Raw genomic sequence first — 18,591 nt, forward strand, 5'->3', positions numbered from 1 at the left:
ATGATGTCATCACAGCATTGGCAGAAATTACTTTGAGTGCATGCAACCTCATTCTGGCTGATGATGTTAGCTGCCGAGTAAGGCTGAGTCAGATGAATGTACACGCCTTATCTTTAGCAATCCAAAACTACTGCCATGATGCGAAGTGCTTTAGGTTTATTTTGAAGCTTTGAAGAAAGATGATGTGCACAGGTCATCTAATGCTATTTAAATATATTCTGTTTGAATTTTATTGTATGAGATGGTTTATAAACAGATTTTGGAAGGAGCATGCACAGATGTTTTTACAAGACCAATTCAATATTGACAATCATTCTATTATCCATTAGCATAAGACCAAACCCCTATATAGTCAACCATGTTCTACCTTCATTTTTCTCTTGACTCTCAGCATCCATCCTCCATCCAAATAACCCAATAAATACCATGCCATTAAACCTGATTCCTACATAAATTGGACCGGGGGAGTGTTCTTCAGGCTAAAGACTACTGTACACTTGGAGCCCTGTCTCTCTCACTTCTGACAAGGGAAATAAAACAAGTTAGGGTGTCTTTTTAAGCTTGGCGTCCTCTCACTAGACAGCAAGCCAAATTTGCATATTCTATTCAGTCAAAAATCTGTAAGTGTGAACTCATGAAATTAATATTTTGCATTAAGCACACAGTTACTGTAGCTTAGATATATAAAATATTACACTAACACAACTTTACTAAAAGCAAAGACTTTTATGAGTTTCTTCCAAATTTATCCATAACTTTTATTTTATATACAGTATAATTAAATTAATTCATTTAGTTGCTCAACGTGCTGACTTCTTCATCATTTTTCCTTTCATAACATTTAGTCGTGCCCTGTTGTTACACCTAAAACACATCCATAACTTATTAAGAGAATGAGGACAACCCATTTAGACTATGCGCTGGGTGCACCAGCTTTTTTCCCATTCTTTAAATAGCAAAAGTGAATTTGGACACACCCTAAGTTCACCTGCAGTGTGCGCTTTAGACTATGCATTTAGATCTTTAAAATAGATCCCATTGTATAAAAAAAAACAAAAAAACAATGAAACGCCATTCGGTGTTCAAATTTCTGTTATAGTTATATATTTTTTATTGCAATAATGCATTTTTGCATATTTAAACATAATATTTTAAAAGGTTTATTCTATTATATATATATGTATATGTGTACAGTAGGTGTCTTTTTCTGACCTGTGTTTTATACTTGAAGAACTCCAAACTCTGTCCAACAAGTTGACAGTCTTTTTATTATTTGACTTTGATATTACAAAATCTTCAAAATTACTGCCATGTACAAAATCTTAAACAAAAAATAAAATCGAAAACCAGTATCTTCCCAACAGCTCTTCTCAGCAGAATCAGCACTCTATTGCTAACGCACTGACACTCTATCCCTAACACACTGACACGGTCATGTTGACGCAGTCAAAAAAAAAATAGTTTGACCTCCTTTCTGCCATCCACCTGTCAGTAATCAGGCTCTTTAAAATACATGAAAATATTCATATGCCCTCCAGTGCTTACAAAAAGAATTAAAACCCAATAATAATAATAAAAATGATAATAATAATAATGGCTCCAACACTATAGGGAAATAAGATGACAGCTCTCCTATTCATCTGCAGTGTCTTGCGTTACATTTTCTTCCATAATTCACTTGGTATGTTTTCAGCTCAGTATGGTTTTGTACACATTTTTATTAGGACAGTGCAAAATAGCATTATTAAATATGAGTATAGTTGTTGTTGTGAATGCTTCAAAGAAACCTCTCTGTTGGCTAAATGGGTTTGTAAAATATATTCCGGATGAGCAAGTTCATTTAATTATTTTTGTCATTGCAATATTTTTGAAAAATTTAATTGCTGCTCACCTTGTTCGTGTGACAATTCTTATAGCACATATCCACCACCCCATCTCCACCTTTATTTTATTCACATCTGTTTTATGCATTATTGATAGAACTGTCCTGAGGGATATTTAGAGATGTAATTTGAGTCTTTAGATTTGGAGTTGTGCTTTCAGACCTCCACTATGGCCAGTAAGCTAAACTTGTTTACATGTCTCTCACTCAGTATGAATTTAAAAAGCACAGTCATGGATGAGGAAAAAAACTTTAACTGAACTCTGAACTTAGATTTCAGACACTGGCTGTATTTATTTCAAGTTTTTTTTTTATTTTTGTTTTGTTTATCTGTCACAACACATGCAGGAGGTTAGCCTTATAGGGCATGTTACAACTTGTTTATTGTCAGAGAGACTTGAAATGTTTGTTTTCATTCATGTTTGTGTAAAAGCTGATGAGTTGATAAAAATAAATACACAAACCAATGCATTCTCACCTGGGAAAGGTTCTTTGATTTGTAGTTGAATAATCAAGTGAGAACCAAAGTTATCTTTTTTTCAAAGGAAACACAAATTATTTACAGAATTTTTTTTTGTTGAAAAACATTTATTTTTGGCATATTGTTTCTGAAAACAAAACAATATTTTTGGCTTGTCTAGAAAATGTTTCTTAATTTAAGGATTTGTTGAATTTGGACTTGGAACAAAACAAAAACTCCATGTAAGAAAAAGTTTTTAGCAGTAGAAAATCAAAGTATACACAGTCACAGTGCACTTTTCTTATTTGTTTGGGTTTAGGGAAGAATTTAGGTCAGTGGTTTGCTGGTCTAGGGGATCTGTATGACATAAAATGTAAAAAACAAAACTGGACAACTTTTCTAATGTGGTCAGTTTGCTCGGTAGCTCCCTTAGTGTTGTACTTTTGATACATACTCATGTCAAGTAAAGCATGGTTCCACAAAAAGCAATGTAAAATCAAGGTAGAACTACATGGTTGCGAGCACTTTTCTGTTACGTTTGCTATTAAAAACACTATTGGTTGGGTTAAGGTGAAGGGTTTAGGTTCACTATGTGATCTACTCAACAAGCCCTGCCATCTCATTGACGTGTAGAAGAAGGATATGTGTCAGAAATGTATAACAAAACATACCCTAAGTAACATATTTTAGATTTGCAAAATGTAGACAGCCTGCTTTAGTGGATTTGCCATCTGAAACAGGCAATAAAACGCACCCAGGGCACATACCTGTCAACATTGGGATGTGAAAATAAGGGATACCTATTCATCCCACTCCCCCTTGCTGTTCTAACACTTTTTATGCTCATTTAAGACAAAATTTGTTGTGTTTAAAAGAAAACACAGCAAGTTTGACATGATTAGATGTTATTATTATTATTATTATTATTTTATGTGTATTTGTGTATTATGTGTTTTATGTTCAAACATGCACCCAAAACCTAGACCGCTTTAAATCCGAATCCATGTGGGAAACATCGTCTGTTTATCACCATGGATCGCACTTGACAGTCATGAACCACTATATGGACTGACTGTTTTAAGGATTGCGTAAGAGGGGCAGCGGTGCCTGTAATTTAAAGGAAGGGAATTGCGCCATTTTTATATTTATTTCAAAGTGTTTTCATGCCTAAATAAAATGAAAGCACAAAACAGATTCACCTTTAAGAGCAAGAGGCGTCCCCTGGTGGTTCAGCTGTATGGGTTGCAAATAGGGAGTATCACCTTATTGATGTTTCTTGCCACCCTTCATAGAATGATAAAAAAAAATTGGAGAAATACAGGAAAATACCTTTACACGATTATAGCAAGATAAAATGATAAAATACTGGAAAATCAGGAAGGTTGACGGGTATGCCTGTGGCAACATATTTTACATTTCACAAAAATGTAGCCTAAGGCATGTAATTCCAATGAGCCAGGGCTTGCAATTGAACTTGTAAAATCAAAATCTTTACACCCTAAATCACGTAACACCAACGCCTGGAAAAATATCTAAAATTCAGCTTGGTCATTACATGACATTTTAACAAAAGTTATTTTAAGCAGTGCTCTATATGCAAGTAAATGACTTTTCTTGTGACATCTACTTACTGTGTGATTTTCAATTTACACTCATCACCATATGCAAATCAGCGTAATTACCATCTTGTGTGATTCCTGTCTCCCCGTGATGACTTTCATTTACCTCCGGTGAGAGCAGCAGGGTTTTTGAGCTCTCGTTTAGCAAAACTCCAGTGACTCAGCACTTACTGCCTCTACTTTTCGCCACTAAATGGCTGCCACACACAGAGTATTGAGTGTCCGCTAAGTACCTATAACATGTTTTATTAAGCGTATTCATCCTCTGCCATCTTTCCTTTTCTTTCAGCCATCATCAACCCCAAAGCACCCAAAGAAAACAAAAGCTTCAATTTTGATTACTCCTACTGGTCACACACTTCGGTGAGTCTGGTTCAAATAGATACAATGTTCAAAACCTGTAAATACCTAATGCATTTATCTTAATATCTCCACAGCCTGAAGATATCAACTATGCGTCCCAGCAGCAAGTCTACAGAGACATCGGAGAGGAGATGTTGCTCCATGCATTTGAAGGCTACAATGTCTGTATTTTTGCATACGGTCAAACTGGGGCCGGTAAATCCTATACCATGATGGGCAAACAGGAGAAGGACCAGCAGGGGATCATTCCACTGGTAAATGAACAAATAACAAAAAAAAAAAGGGACGCAAATCCCTCAGCAAACAATTTTGTGTTTAATAGACATCTAACAGACATCTAAAAATAGACAGCTTGGCTAAAACAAGGCTAAACTTGGGCTGTCCACATCTAAGAATAGCCCAAAACAAGATTAGTCATCAAATATACAGATTAGACAGACTTTATATGTGTAGTCATTAATTTCTGTTTATTTGATGACTAGTCTAGTTTTGGCCTATTCTTAGATGTCTATTAAATATTTCCTGACAGCCCATATTTAGCCTTGTTTTAGCCAAGACGACTATGTTTAGGCGTTTATTTTACATCTATTAAACGTCTTTTAAAAACAAAAATTGCTCGCTGGGGGTGCATCGCTAACTTGTTTCTAAAGCATTTATTTTCTCTAGGATCACAGGAATACACATGAAAATGCTATGTGTTCAGAGGTTGTGTGAATAAGATCAACTCAAACAGGATTTAATGACAAGTCAAACACCAAGCTGACCAGTGCACACACTATAATTCACTAAATAATCTTGGTTTATTATGTCTGCCTGTTTCCTTTTCTCTCTCCTATCCTGACCATCAGCTGTGTGAAGACCTTTTCACTAAGATAAATGAGAACAATGACAACAACATGTCCTATTCTGTGGAGGTGAGATTGGTCAAGTTCCTATTTTAAATCTTATTGCCAAATTGACTGTTATTTTGTGTGAATCTGTACATCTTGCATGTCAGTAATAGCAATATTTAAATTGTGAGTTCTGCATGCAATTTCTGTTTTAATATAGTAATATATGTTTTTAAATAGAGATTTCACTTTTAATCCTCAATTATAATGTATTTTTGTTTTTTTAATCAGTCTGTTATATTTGTCCTTTCAGGTTAGTTATATGGAGATCTACTGTGAGAGGGTACGGGATCTTCTAAACCCTAAAAACAAAGGAAACCTACGTGTGCGAGAACATCCGTTGCTAGGCCCATATGTAGAAGATCTGTCCAAACTCGCCGTCATGTCATATAATGACATCCAAGACCTGATGGACTCCGGGAATAAGGCTAGGTATTCTAATGCTTTGTAATGTTTTGTATTCTGTTCTATTCAGGGCTGTGTTTCCTAAAAGCATTGTAAGCCTAGGACCGCAATTGACCTTGATGTTAATTTTAGTGATTAGAATAGAATAGAATAGAATAGAATAGAATAGAATAGAATAGAATAGAATAGAATAGAATAGGGCTAGGTTTTCTATTCTATTCTATTCTATTCTATTCTATTCTATTCTATTCTATTCTATACTTGTTTAATCTCTCAACCACAGTGTGTGTGTGTGTGTGTGTGTGTGTGTATATAGAGTTACAGTAGGTCTATAAACATTTGGACATCGACACAATTCTAACATATTTAGCTCTATACACCATAACACAATGGACTAGGAATAAACAAGATGTGCTTTAACTGCAGACTGTTAACTTTAAGTTGAGGGTATTTAGATCCAAATCAAGTGAACGGTGTAGGAACTACAACAGTGTGCATATGTGCCTCCCACTTGTTAAGGGTCCAAAAGTTATTGGAGAATTGGCTTCTAAGTTGCTCCATGGCCAGGTGTGTGTTATTCTCTCATCATCCCAACAACGAGCAGACAAAAGGTCCAGAGTTCACTTCAAGTGTGCTATTTGCATTTGGTTATTGTCAACTCTCAAGATGAGATCCAAAGAGCTGTCACTATCAATTTCTGCACTTATCCAGCAAGCCATCATTATGCTGAAAAAACACAACAAACCCATCAGAGAGACAGCAAAAAAAAAAAAAAAAAAAAATAGACGTGGGTAAACAACTTTTTGGAACATTCTTAAAAAGAAAGAACACACCAGTGAACATAGCAACACCAAAAGACCCGGAAGATCACAGGTCTTGTGGTGGACCAAAGAATTCTTCACAAAAGTTGGCCAGATCAAGAACACTCTCCAGGAGATACAGTAGGTGTATGTGTGTCAGGGTCAACAATCAAGAGAAGACTTCACCAGAGTGAATACAGAGGGTTCACCACAAGATGTAAACCATTGATGAGCCTCAAAAACAAGAGGGCCAGATTAGAGTTCTACAGTATTTATTGATGATGTGACTGAAGTCTGAAGTGTTTTAGGCAATGTTTTCTGCTCATATTAAGCCAAATGCTTTAGAGCACATTGGGCGGTGCTTCACAGAGCAGATGAAGAATGACCCAAATCATACTGCAAAAGCAACCAAAGTGTTTGTGGCGAGGGGGCGTGGCCGAGAGCCGTGGGAACGGGGTGAGGCCACCGCGTGAGTGGATACACGTGCGGTGCGCACCTGCCTCTGATCCCACGGAAGGAGCTCTGGACCATAAAAGGAGGACCGATGGCAGAGGAAGCCGAGAGAGGACCGGGCCCGGGCATATTGTTTTACTTTTGCTTTCAGTTTGACGGCAGTCTGACGGAGCTGCCGTCCGTTTGTTTTGGTTTAAATGGCAGTCTCCGTGAGGAGCTGCCGTCATTATTATTAATAAATATTTTAAACCTGCGTCGGTTCTCCGCCTCCTTCTTACCGGCGGCCAAAGGGCCGTAAACTTCATTACAGTGGTGCCGAAGCCCGGGAGAAGGAGGGACGCGTTGTCCAGATGCCCTCGCCGCTGAGAGAGGGGGCGAGTGTTCGGGAGTTAACCCGAGTGGGGGAGAAACCCGTTCGTCTGCCCAGAGTGCCGGGGCGGCCTGAGGCTGGCGAGGAAAGGATCTGCCTGCTGCCGTCTCCCAGCATGGGGAGGAGCAGGGGACGCGGGGCTCACCACCGGAAGGGAAAGAGCTGAAGGGAGCCATCCCACAGAACCCGGGGGAGTCGCCGCGATCCGCCATGATGCCAGAGCCTGCATCCATCCACCGAAGCGGGAGCGGAGCAGGAGACCAGAAATGCCGCCAGCCAGCCAGGAGAACCGCCGCCGGACGCCAGAAGACGGACGGGTGGATAGATTCCTCCACAGGGCTCCCAGCACGTCGTCGCATCTCTCAGCTGGTGGAGGACCGAGTGGCAGCGTGTCTGGAGAACCGAACCCCAATTTTTTTTTTTTTCCTCTCTCCCCTTTCTCGGTCTACTCTGTCTTTCCTCCTTTTTTTTCCATCTCCTTTTCTCTCGGCCCGTCTCATATAGGTCTCGCGGGTGCTGTGGCGCCAAACCCCCCCCCCCCCCCCCCCCCCCCCCGGAGTATGCACAGCCACGGGGTGCCCCCGGCCTGTGATGGGAGATGGGGGTATGTGGCGAGGGGGCGTGGCCGAGAGCCGTGGGAACGGGGTGAGGCCACCGCGTGAGTGGATACACGTGCGGTGCGCACCTGCCTCTGATCCCACGGAAGGAGCTCTGGACCATAAAAGGAGGACCGATGGCAGAGGAAGCCGAGAGAGGACCGGGCCCGGGCATATTGTTTTACTTTTGCTTTCAGTTTGACGGCAGTCTCCGCGAGGAGCTGCCGTCCGTTTGTTTTGGTTTAAATGGCAGTCTCCGTGAGGAGCTGCCGTCATTATTATTAATAAATATTTTAAACCTGCGTCGGTTCTCCGCCTCCTTCTTACCGGCGGCCAAAGGGCCGTAAACTTCATTACAGTGTTCTTGAAAGGAAAGAAGTGGCCATGGCCAAGTCAATCACCTGACCTGAAACCGAATGAGCATGTATTTTACTTGCTGAAGACAGAACTGAAGGAAAGATGCCCTAAGAACAACCAGGAACTGAAGACAGTTGCTGTAGTGGCCTGAAAGAGCACCACCAGGAATGAAACCCAGCGTCTGATGATATTGATGTGTTCCAGACTTCAGGCTGTAATTGACTACAAAGAATTTGTAACCAAGTCTTAAAAAGTGAAAGTTAGATTTCTGATTATTATTCTGTCCCATTACTTCTGGTCTCTTAACAAGTGGGAGGCACATATGCAAACTGTTTTAATTCCTACATCCTTCACCTGATTTGTGTATAAATACCTTCAAATTAAAGCTGACAGTCTGCTGTTCAAGCACATCTTGTTCCTTTAATTTCAAATTCATTGTGTTGATGTATGGATCCAAAGATGTTAAAATTGTGTCGATGTCCAAATATTTATGGCCCTAAATATGTGTGTGTATATATATATATATATATATATATATATATATATATATATATATATATATATATATATATATATATATATATATATATATGAATGTTATGTTCTTTCAAAAATATTCAACTATACAATCACAACAATAATAAGCAGCACAGAAATATTTTAAGTAAAAAAAAGAAAAATCATGTAAGGATGAGAATGTAGTTAATTTGACGTTCAAAGGTTTTAATTTGCAGTAATATTTATAGAATAATCATATTTTTAGATGCAGCATTTATGCATATAACATACTTTTAAAGTTATAATTGTTAATGGGAAACTCTGTAGTTATATAGGACCGCTGAATTTACTGATTTGAGTGTCTAGATGGATGCAAGAACAGTTGAAGAAACCTGGAACCTTAAGTCAAATTTCTGTTTGAGAAGCTATTTTATTTTATCAGTAGTGCATGTCAATGTTTTTTATACATTAACAGTGAGTGAGACAGACGTGAATTAATACAGGCATTCAATTATTTGCTGTCATCTAAAACACACCCACAGATGGATTTTGGCTGTTGGAATTTGAGTGTTGCCATAGAAACAAGTAATTTCCCAGTATGAGAACATGAGCTGCTCCAAGTAGAATCTCTATTTTTTTGTGTAATAACAGTCCTGTTGACACAATGTTAAAGCATTCTATTCTATTCTATTCTATTCTATTCTATTCTATTCTATTCTATTCTATTCTATTCTGCCTTCCAGATTACCTTCTCCCATGTCCGTTTTCAAGGTTTTTCTGACCACATTGAGGGGAGAACAAATATTTACTCTTTATATCCTTATAATGTCATGGAAAATCATTTAACTTCAGGAGGCTTTCTGCTAGTGCATTCCTGTTTCCTCAGCTTAGAGTCACTCAGCGCTTCCTAATCTAAAGGTGTTGACAAACAACCATGCCAATTCATTACACCTTCCTCCTACTCTACACATTTGGCTTGTTATATAAGTTAATGGTTTGGCACAAAAGACAGGAGCTAACTAAATGAATAATGAGATTGAATATTTGTCGCCACTGTTGAGTGCAACATTTTAAAATACAGTGCCATCTGAGGTCTATCAAAATGTAATTTTAGATTTATTTAATGTATATGCACTGCCATATCAAAATTAAGTGTTGGTATTGTTAGATCACACTATTCACGCCAGATAAATAAGATTTAGCCCCTGACGGCAGATCCTTTCAGAAAATGTCTGTTTCTTTGTGTATTCAGACAACAAGCTTGCAGAGCTGCACAGTACCCAAACCTGTCAACCAGAATTCAGCTAAATTAACAGTCTTCTATCAATATAAGTGTTGACTGAGAAGAGGAGCAGAAGCAGGAGACAGAGTTATGATGATAAAGAAAGAGCAGAGTTTATTAAATAAACTTAGTTGTGTAAGATTCAATGCTCAGGCTTTACCTGACCAGGATAAATACAACAAGTGTTATTATACCACAAGCAACAGCAATGGAAAATTACTGCTTCACAACATTGCAGACCTTGAAATGGAGACATTCTCTTATCTCTTGGAAACAAGTGTTGCTTGAATCCCACAGTCAAATTGTAATAATAAAATATAAAAACATAATCAACTGACAAATAATAATAATAATAATCAAATCATTAACTAAGAATCAATAAAATGACATACTGATAATTATATAAATGACTAATGATCATATGATTAAATAAAATAATTAAATGAAGAATAAATTAATATAAACAAATGAAAATAAAACACAACATAAATGAATAATTACTTTCTTGAAGCAACACACACATTAGTTTGCTACAAGGGTTCTTAGATCTTTAGTTAGATTCTTCAGTATGATGTTTAAATATTTGTAAAATATCACCAAGACATTAATTTATTTGATCATTTTCTTAAAATTACATTGTTCAGTATTGTGATATACATTCAATCATTCATTCATCCATTTTCTTTTCGGCTTAGTCCCTTTATTAATCTGGGGTCGCGACAGCGGAATGAACCACCAACTTATCTAGCATATGTTTTATGCAGCGGATGCCCATTCACACCCATTCACACACATACTGTACACTATGGCCAATTTAGCCTACTCAATTCACCTGCAGTGCATGTCTTTGGACTTTGTGGGAGAAATCAGAATTTTTAGCAACCCTTACTCCATTCATCACCCATATACAGTATCATCTTTCAGAATTTACTCTAATAAACTGATTTGGCTTTCTTATGACATTTTTTATTACATATACTGTAAGTTAGGGGTGCTCAACCCTGTTCCTGGAGATCTATCTTCCTGTAGTGTTCAGCTCTAATTCTGATCGAACACACCTGAACCAGTTTATTAGGACCTGCACAGCACTTGATAATTACAGGCAAGTGTGTTTGATATGGGTTGCAACTGAAATCTGCAGGAAGGTACATGTCCAGGAACAGGGTTGATCACCTCTGCTGTAAGTTATTATATAACTTACAGCAATATATATAAGTATATATAATTTTTTGAAAAGGGGAAAAACAATAAATATTTGTATGAGTGCTGGAGTGTTTAAATAATTTTTTGTTTAAAATACGTGAAGGTCATTTGACCATCAGGAAGAATGCATCATCACAATTTTCACAGGACGAGTTCTGTGTTCTCATGGTCTTTGTTCTCTGCATTTTGGAATTGGGAAACAGCCATTATCATTGCGCAAAACAATTGCTCAACTTGACACCTTGACCTGTATGATATATTGTGTATAGATGTCAAATGCTATGATGTTCTAATTTCAAGATAATAAGTGTGAAAAGTGGCAAGGCAGTGGCGCAGTAGGTAGTGCTGTACTGAACCTCGGCTCAGTTGGCGTTTCTGTGTGGAAACGTGTGGGTTTCCTCTGGGTGCTCTGGTTTCCCCCACAGTCCAAAGACGTGGTACAGGTGAAATGGGTAGGCTAAATTGTCCGTAGTGTATGAGTGTGTGTGTGGATGTTTCCCAGAGATGGGTTGTGGCTGGAAGGGCATCCGCTGCGTAAAACTTGCTGGATAAGTTGGCGGTTCGTTCCGCTGTGGCGACCCCGGATTAATAAAGGGACTAAGCCGACTAGAAAATGAATGAATGAATGAATGAAAAGTGTAAAAAGTGTAAATACACATGTTTGATTTTGGTTTATTAGATTTAATCTTCAGTGGTTGGTTTACCAACTTTAATACTGCTCTAATATATAAAAAGTAAGCTCAAAAAGAGTTATTGCAGAGAGAAGACTTTATTCAACTATTATTCAGCTGCAATGTTAATGTGTCAGCCTTCAAGGATCTTAACCCAAATATGTGACAGTACTTTATACCAGCTACAAACAAACCATTGTGAATTTGCTTAGCAGGAATGTTTTATCAGCTGTTTGTAGGATCACAACTCCAGCATTCACAAAGTTTCACTAGATCTGAAGGAAATGCACTTTAAATGTGACAAAACTATAATAAACACATTAGTACTTCACATGAATGAAAGTCTCAGTGCTCAATAGGAATACCATTCTTTAATTTCTGATCTCCAGGACAGTAGCTGCCACAAACATGAATGAGACCAGCAGTCGTTCACACGCTGTCTTTAACATCATCTTCACCCAGAGGCGGCACGACTCGGAGACAGACAACACTTCAGAAAAGGTACCCTCTGCTCATGCACGTTACATACTCTGTCAGTCATGATTTACTGCATAAGGCAGGGCCATTTGTCTCTCGTTGTTGCATAGCGCTGTACTGAATGACATTTGACATTGGGAGTTGTTTTTTTCTGTGTGGATAATGAGAAAGGTGATATGGGCTTGTCTATTTCTCGGCATGTTCATTATTGACCTTACCTGAACCTCTCTGGCAGGTCAGCAAAATCAGTCTGGTGGATTTAGCGGGCAGTGAGAGAGCAGACTCTACTGGAGCCAAAGGCACACGACTCAAGGTGAGTGGGGTCTTTATCTTTTTTCTTTGAACTATCCAGTGGGCTGCATGCATTGCAAGTATAATACCGTGTTGTAAAATGTTCTCTGGAGTGACGTATCATGCTCTGACTGGAAATCTTATGGAAGAGTCCACTCTGACTGAACTGTGCTAATTATGAAGTTTGGTTGAGGGGGTTTATGCCGTGGGTTTTTTAAGGGGTTGGGCTTGGCCTCTTAGCTCCAGTGAAAGGAAATCTTAATGCTCCAGTATGCCAAGACATTTTGGACAATTTCATGCTCCCAACTTGAAATTGTGAGGATGACTCCTTCCTGTTTCAACATGACTGCATGACTGCATTCATGGAGGAACTTAAACTGGCCTGTACAAAGTCCTAACCCAAACCAGAAAGAACACCTTTGGAATGTATTAAAGCAGAGACCGTAATGCTGCGTTCACACTAGACTCAGATGAAGTGTCAAGTGCGAGTGATTTACATGTTAAGTCAATGTAAAGATGCAATTAGACTTCTTGCGGCGCGTTTCTTGCGAATAAGGCAGCCCGAATTAGCGTTTTATCCGTTTGATACAATTAACGCACAAATTGCTCAAGTTGGAAAAACTAAACTTCAGTGGACATTTGCGCCGCGTTAAACAATCATGAGGTTGGTCTTGTAAGGGAGTGATTATGAAGTAGTGTCAATTGTTGGTGTACAGAGGGGAAATCCTCTTGCCGACACCAGACAACAGTTCATCAAACTGGGCTTAGCTCAGTCTGAAGCACCGCTGAAAGCCTTCATCATCCACATATATTTTCTGGAGGAGTTGATGAACGCACAGAGCTTGATGCATCTCTGGAAGGTTCTAGTGGACTCAGACATGGCGCCGAATAAATATACGATGTTTTTCAGCCTTCCTAAAGCACATAAGCACAGCTATTATCTCAATAAAATCCATGTTAAGTAAATAGCAATAAAGCCAGAGTCAAATTTGGCACACGAATGAAGCGAGGAAACTCAAAATGTTCACGCGTCTATTTACATGCGAATATCGTGATTTATTCACGTGTTCCGCATCTGCTGTGAACACAGCATAAGCGAGACTCTAAACACACTCCTAAACATTGTGAGAAGCCTTCCCAGTAGAGTTGAAGCTGTTAAAGATGCAAAGGGTGGGCCAAGTCGATATTTAACCCTACGGATTAGAATAAAGTATGTCATTGAAATTAATGTATATGTAAAGGCAGACATATCAAAGTGTTTTTGGGAGTATAGAATAATTGAAAAAGACCTTCATATGAACTTACACAGCACTTTGTGCAGCATTTCATTTGTAAACAACACACCTGAACTCTGATGTAATATTAGTGTGCCTTGATGTGTAACAGCATTTAGCCTTCCCACTGCTGTTCTGATAAAAGCAGATAGACCCTTACTTCAATGTAATCAGGAAAGATGTGGTCAAAGTGGACAAAAGAGATGCATTTAAACACCAGGTGTTAACAGTAATTTGTCCTCTTTCCAATGATCAAATCAATGAAAACATGTCTTAATCCATCTTCCACATTATTACATTCCCACTTTGTTTCTTCTCTCTATTCCAAGACTATATTCTAAGAATCTATAAATGTCAACAGTTGTTTTTTTAATTTATCGTCTAGTTCTCTCCCCATACTTGCTGCTGTCATTGCATAGAGAGCATTTTAACGGCACTCCTCTTTATTCTGTCGTTAGTTTGAAATTGTAATTCTGTTTTCTACTTGCTCTTTCCTAGGAAGGGGCAAACATCAATAAATCACTCACCACCCTGGGAAAAGTCATTTCAGCTCTGGCTGAGGTGGTAAGTGTTTTGTTTTGCTCTGAGCCTTGAGGACGTTTGATGATTTATTGTTTACATAAAAAGTTCAATGCGTGTCAGTTTAATAACCTCCAATTTATTTTATTACTTACTTTGCAGGACTCTGGCTCTAACAAGGTATAACTTTCTTCAAACATGTTCTGAATACATGTTCAACAAATTTATGCATAATATATAAATGTATAATATAATATAATATAATATAATATAATATAATATAATATAATATAATATAATATAATATAATATAATATAATATAATATAATATAATATACACATTAATGTTGTATAATAACTCTATATTTCTTATCTACACAGAACAAAAAGAAAAAGAAGGTGGAAAGTTTTATTCCTTACAGGGATTCTGTGCTGACCTGGCTACTGAGAGAGAATCTCGGTATGTATCAAAAGTGTTCTGTGACATAAAAGATGATTTCAATGTATTTTTGCTCTCGAAAAACTTGACCTTTTGTCTTTGTGCAGGTGGCAACTCTCGAACCGCAATGGTGGCTGCTCTCAGTCCAGCCGACATCAACTATGATGAAACCCTCAGTACTCTCAGGTATAATGCATCAGTTTTATCATTTCACTCTCTTTCCGAGGTTGGTAATGAGCTAGGTAATGAGCTGAGGGATAACAGTACGGTATGCAACAATGGAAATGTTCCTGCACACACCTGTCTCCCACCTGCAATGTCCTTCAAATATGCTGGTGTGCAATAACATTGCTGAGCAGGGTAATTGAGCACCTATTAGAGGTGTGTGTGTGCAGTAAAGTTGAATGTCCATGTAAAATGCCTTTTTTTATTATTTGCTTAGCCATATCTAATGCTATAGTTTAAAACAGGAATGTCTAATCTTAAAACAACTACAGGATTATTGTTGCCATTTTCGCAATGTTCAAAAGCCTATTGGAAGATTGCTTGGAGATTTTTAGCAACAAAGGCTGTGTGTTTTCATTTTTAATATAACATTTTAGAATCCAGACTGACATTTCTACTGCTTTAAAAAAATCTGCTTCCACACTATACAGCTTAAAACACATGATATAAGACCATTCACATTCACTTGGCATGTGTATTAGAGCCCTGCACGGGCCTTAAATCTAGGCTCTAGCCCTACCCTTACCCGAGATGCACAGGCTGTGACCCTGCCCTTGTTCAACATCTTATCGAAATTTTGGCCCGAGTCCAACTTGAAGCCTGTCTTTCTTTTTCTGCCAAGCTTACACTGTTACAGCCATTAAAGCAGACCAGATTTGTATTTTGATATTTTATGTTTTTTTTTTATCAGAATATTTTAGAGAAATGTTTGGAGTTCTTTCTTTCCTTATTTATTTATTATTATTTTTTTTATGTAAGTTTTCGTTTTTTTTATTAACATCAATATCCAAGTGGTATGTGGTTCACAATAAGTTCACTCAACTTACAATTTGTGTATTTTGCATAACCAGTTGGCTCCTCATTTAAAGTTGTCACTATTTGAAAAGTTGACCTGAAGTTTGCTTTTCCTTTAGTGTTTTTTTTTTTTTTTTTTACAGTTTTAAGTTCATTATTAGCAATTTTTCGCTTTATGTTTTCCATTGTACGTGGCTGGAAATGCATGCTAGCTAAGACGTGAAAATTGTCCTGTAGCCCAGCCCCAGGGGCTTAAAAAAGTTGAGCCCCGACGGGCTTGGGCTGAAATGCAGGGCTCTAGTGTATATATTTGGCTGCCATTTATTCTTACTGGTTGTTTAATGGTCATATGAATGAGATAAAGCAAAACACGCTCCATTTACACTGAAATATAACACCAATATTTCCAAACTATAAGAGAGTCTTCATCATTTTCAAAATGATCAATTTTATGGGTCAGGTATACGGAAGTAGTGTGGACACCAGGTGTAATTGTTAAAAAGCGTATACATTTTGAAATAGAATGCAATAGTAAACAATGCCTGAGCATCAATCCTGGTTTTGTCTACATTTTTTTTATTGGTCGAAAATGCATAATTTTTAAACTCTTTTTGGCTTTTTTAAAATGAGTAACCATTTTCTACATGTGTCTGCAAAAATTACACAATGAATTTCACTCTCTTAAGAGTAACAATTATTTCACACATTTTCAAAAAATCCATTATTATTGTTATCATTATTATTATTATTATTAATATTATTATTATTATTTTTTCACCACAGTAAATTTTGCAATTGCATGAAAATAATAAAAAAATTTCCACACTACAACTAATAAAACCATTTTAAATAAAAACACACAATAAATTTAGCTATGAGAAAATGATCATTGTTTTCATATATTACCACTTGTCGATCCTCCTTAACCATTTGACATCCTTACTCGCAGGTATGCAGACAGGGCTAAGCAGATCCGTTGTAATGCAGTGATCAATGAAGATCCTAATAACCGTCTGGTGCGTGAGCTTAAAGATGAAGTGTCCCGTCTGAAAGACCTCCTCTATGCCCAGGGCCTGGGTGACATCATTGAGAGTAAGGACATTTGCTGTTTATTTGCTTTGATACCTCCTTTTTATCTTAGAGTTTGCATTACACGGTGACCATTGTTGATTTTATTGTACTGAAACATATATTTTAATATTTTGTTCCAAATCCTAGTAAGTTTCCTGTGGAGACAGCATTTTTGAAGCTTTGCAAATAGCATAGTGAGAAATTAGACAATGAAGTAGGTTGACCTGTAAGAGGGTTGATGGAGGGATGCTAAAATGATGTCAGAACCCGGAATAAGAATTCATTGCGGGTTCCTTTTTATAAATACTGGTTTTCAGGTCTTGACATTAAAACCCGCTAAATGCTGGTAGATTTCAGCGGTGGCAGGTAAGACTGACACTGCCACTAGCTACTTTGGCTGGTTGAAAATAATTTTCCCGGATAATAATTACTCTTAGAATTGAGAAGTAACACGACTGACAAAAATAATTGCGTTTGCGCGTGCAATAGAAAGCAGGTGAATACCGAATTAGAGGATAATCAATTGCGCTAATAGCTGAGGTGATGCGCACGACTGTTTAAAACGCGCATGCGCTCCCGTTTCTTTGCATGAAGCAACTGTGCCTAGAAACTCAACTGATGTGATCGGTTCTCAATCGGTCAAATAGACTAGACAAAAAGTGATGAACATGCACCTACAGTCTTGCTGCTTTTAAGAGTTCCAGATTTGTCTTTTTGTAAGCAGCACCGGTTGCTTTCTTTTTAATTGTTCTTTGAACAGATTATTTATTAATCTAACGTTAACCGTGCATGTGTGATCATCCTTTCAGTATCTCTCATGGTGTTTCTTTCTTTCGCGTTAATATGGTTTAATTATTTTTTTAAAATAACATTGGTTTAATGGGAGATTAACACCCCATTTATGTGTAGTTAATTGGTGATCTGTGTCCTTTATCCAGGACAGATTACAGTGCATATGTTTTGTTAAATAAAGATTATAGTATACAGCTATAATTTGCTTGTTTTGACACATTTAAAATTTGTGGCTAAAAAATAACTCATTGTTTATGTTTGATGTGGTCAGAGATAAATTTAGTAAATCCTTAATTTTGAGCTCTGAAAATTATGTGAAATAAAAACTAATTGTAATACTATGAAAGCGTGATCCATTTGCTCATGATTATTGAGCAAGCTCATACACGACACTCCAAAAGTGATGAGGAGGTATGTGGAGATAACGCAAAATCTAAATCAAGTCATTTTAGCATGTTAAAGTCATATTTATGTGTATAAAATACATTTTCCCAACAATAAAATTGTGGCTAGTGAAAATGGCGAGTGGCTAGTAATGTTGAAAAACTACTAGCCACACGGGCTGGTGATCAAAAAAGTTACTGTTAAGCCCTGCTGGTTTTTAAAATAAAGATTTGTAATTAATGAGTTTGGTAAGGTCTGCTGTAAATATAACAATACTTTAACATTTTGTTCACCAATATAAACGGCACAGATTAGCACCCCAAACTTTCTTATCTAGGTACTTGTTGGTAACCTACGCTTTATAAAAAAACAAATGACAGATTTAGAATTGATGATTTGATAAACCTGTGTCTAATCGGTTGAGATTATTGTGAAAAGGGTCTAAAAACAGCACAGTGACTTGCTAGGTTTTGG

General features: G+C 37.5%; 1 protein-coding gene across 50 annotated transcripts in view; it reads left to right on the forward strand.

Annotated features, from left to right (window-relative positions):
- Positions 1-18,591, forward strand: part of kif1aa (kinesin family member 1Aa) — a 117,684-nt gene that overhangs the window by 26,231 nt on the left and 72,862 nt on the right. For 41 of the 50 annotated variants that reach the window (XM_087257231.1, XM_087257232.1, XM_087257235.1 and 38 more), the window contains exons 3-13: positions 4,251-4,324; positions 4,399-4,578; positions 5,173-5,238; positions 5,468-5,646; positions 12,239-12,350; positions 12,562-12,639; positions 14,390-14,455; positions 14,573-14,590; positions 14,793-14,871; positions 14,958-15,036; positions 16,820-16,962. In XM_087257231.1, the coding sequence (XP_087113357.1) occupies positions 4,251-4,324; positions 4,399-4,578; positions 5,173-5,238; positions 5,468-5,646; positions 12,239-12,350; positions 12,562-12,639; positions 14,390-14,455; positions 14,573-14,590; positions 14,793-14,871; positions 14,958-15,036; positions 16,820-16,962 (1,074 nt within the window). Of the gene's footprint in view, positions 1-4,250; positions 4,325-4,398; positions 4,579-5,172; positions 5,239-5,467; positions 5,647-12,238; positions 12,351-12,561; positions 12,640-14,389; positions 14,460-14,572; positions 14,591-14,792; positions 14,872-14,957; positions 15,037-16,819; positions 16,963-18,591 lie in introns of all 50 variants that reach the window. The other 9 variants (XM_087257271.1, XM_087257272.1, XM_087257275.1 and 6 more) reach the window with 1 other exon arrangement.

Source organism: Danio rerio, chromosome 6 (genome assembly GCF_052040795.2).
Source record: "Danio rerio strain M-AB ecotype USA chromosome 6, GRCz13ab, whole genome shotgun sequence".
Taxonomy (NCBI): Eukaryota; Metazoa; Chordata; class Actinopteri; order Cypriniformes; family Danionidae; genus Danio; species Danio rerio.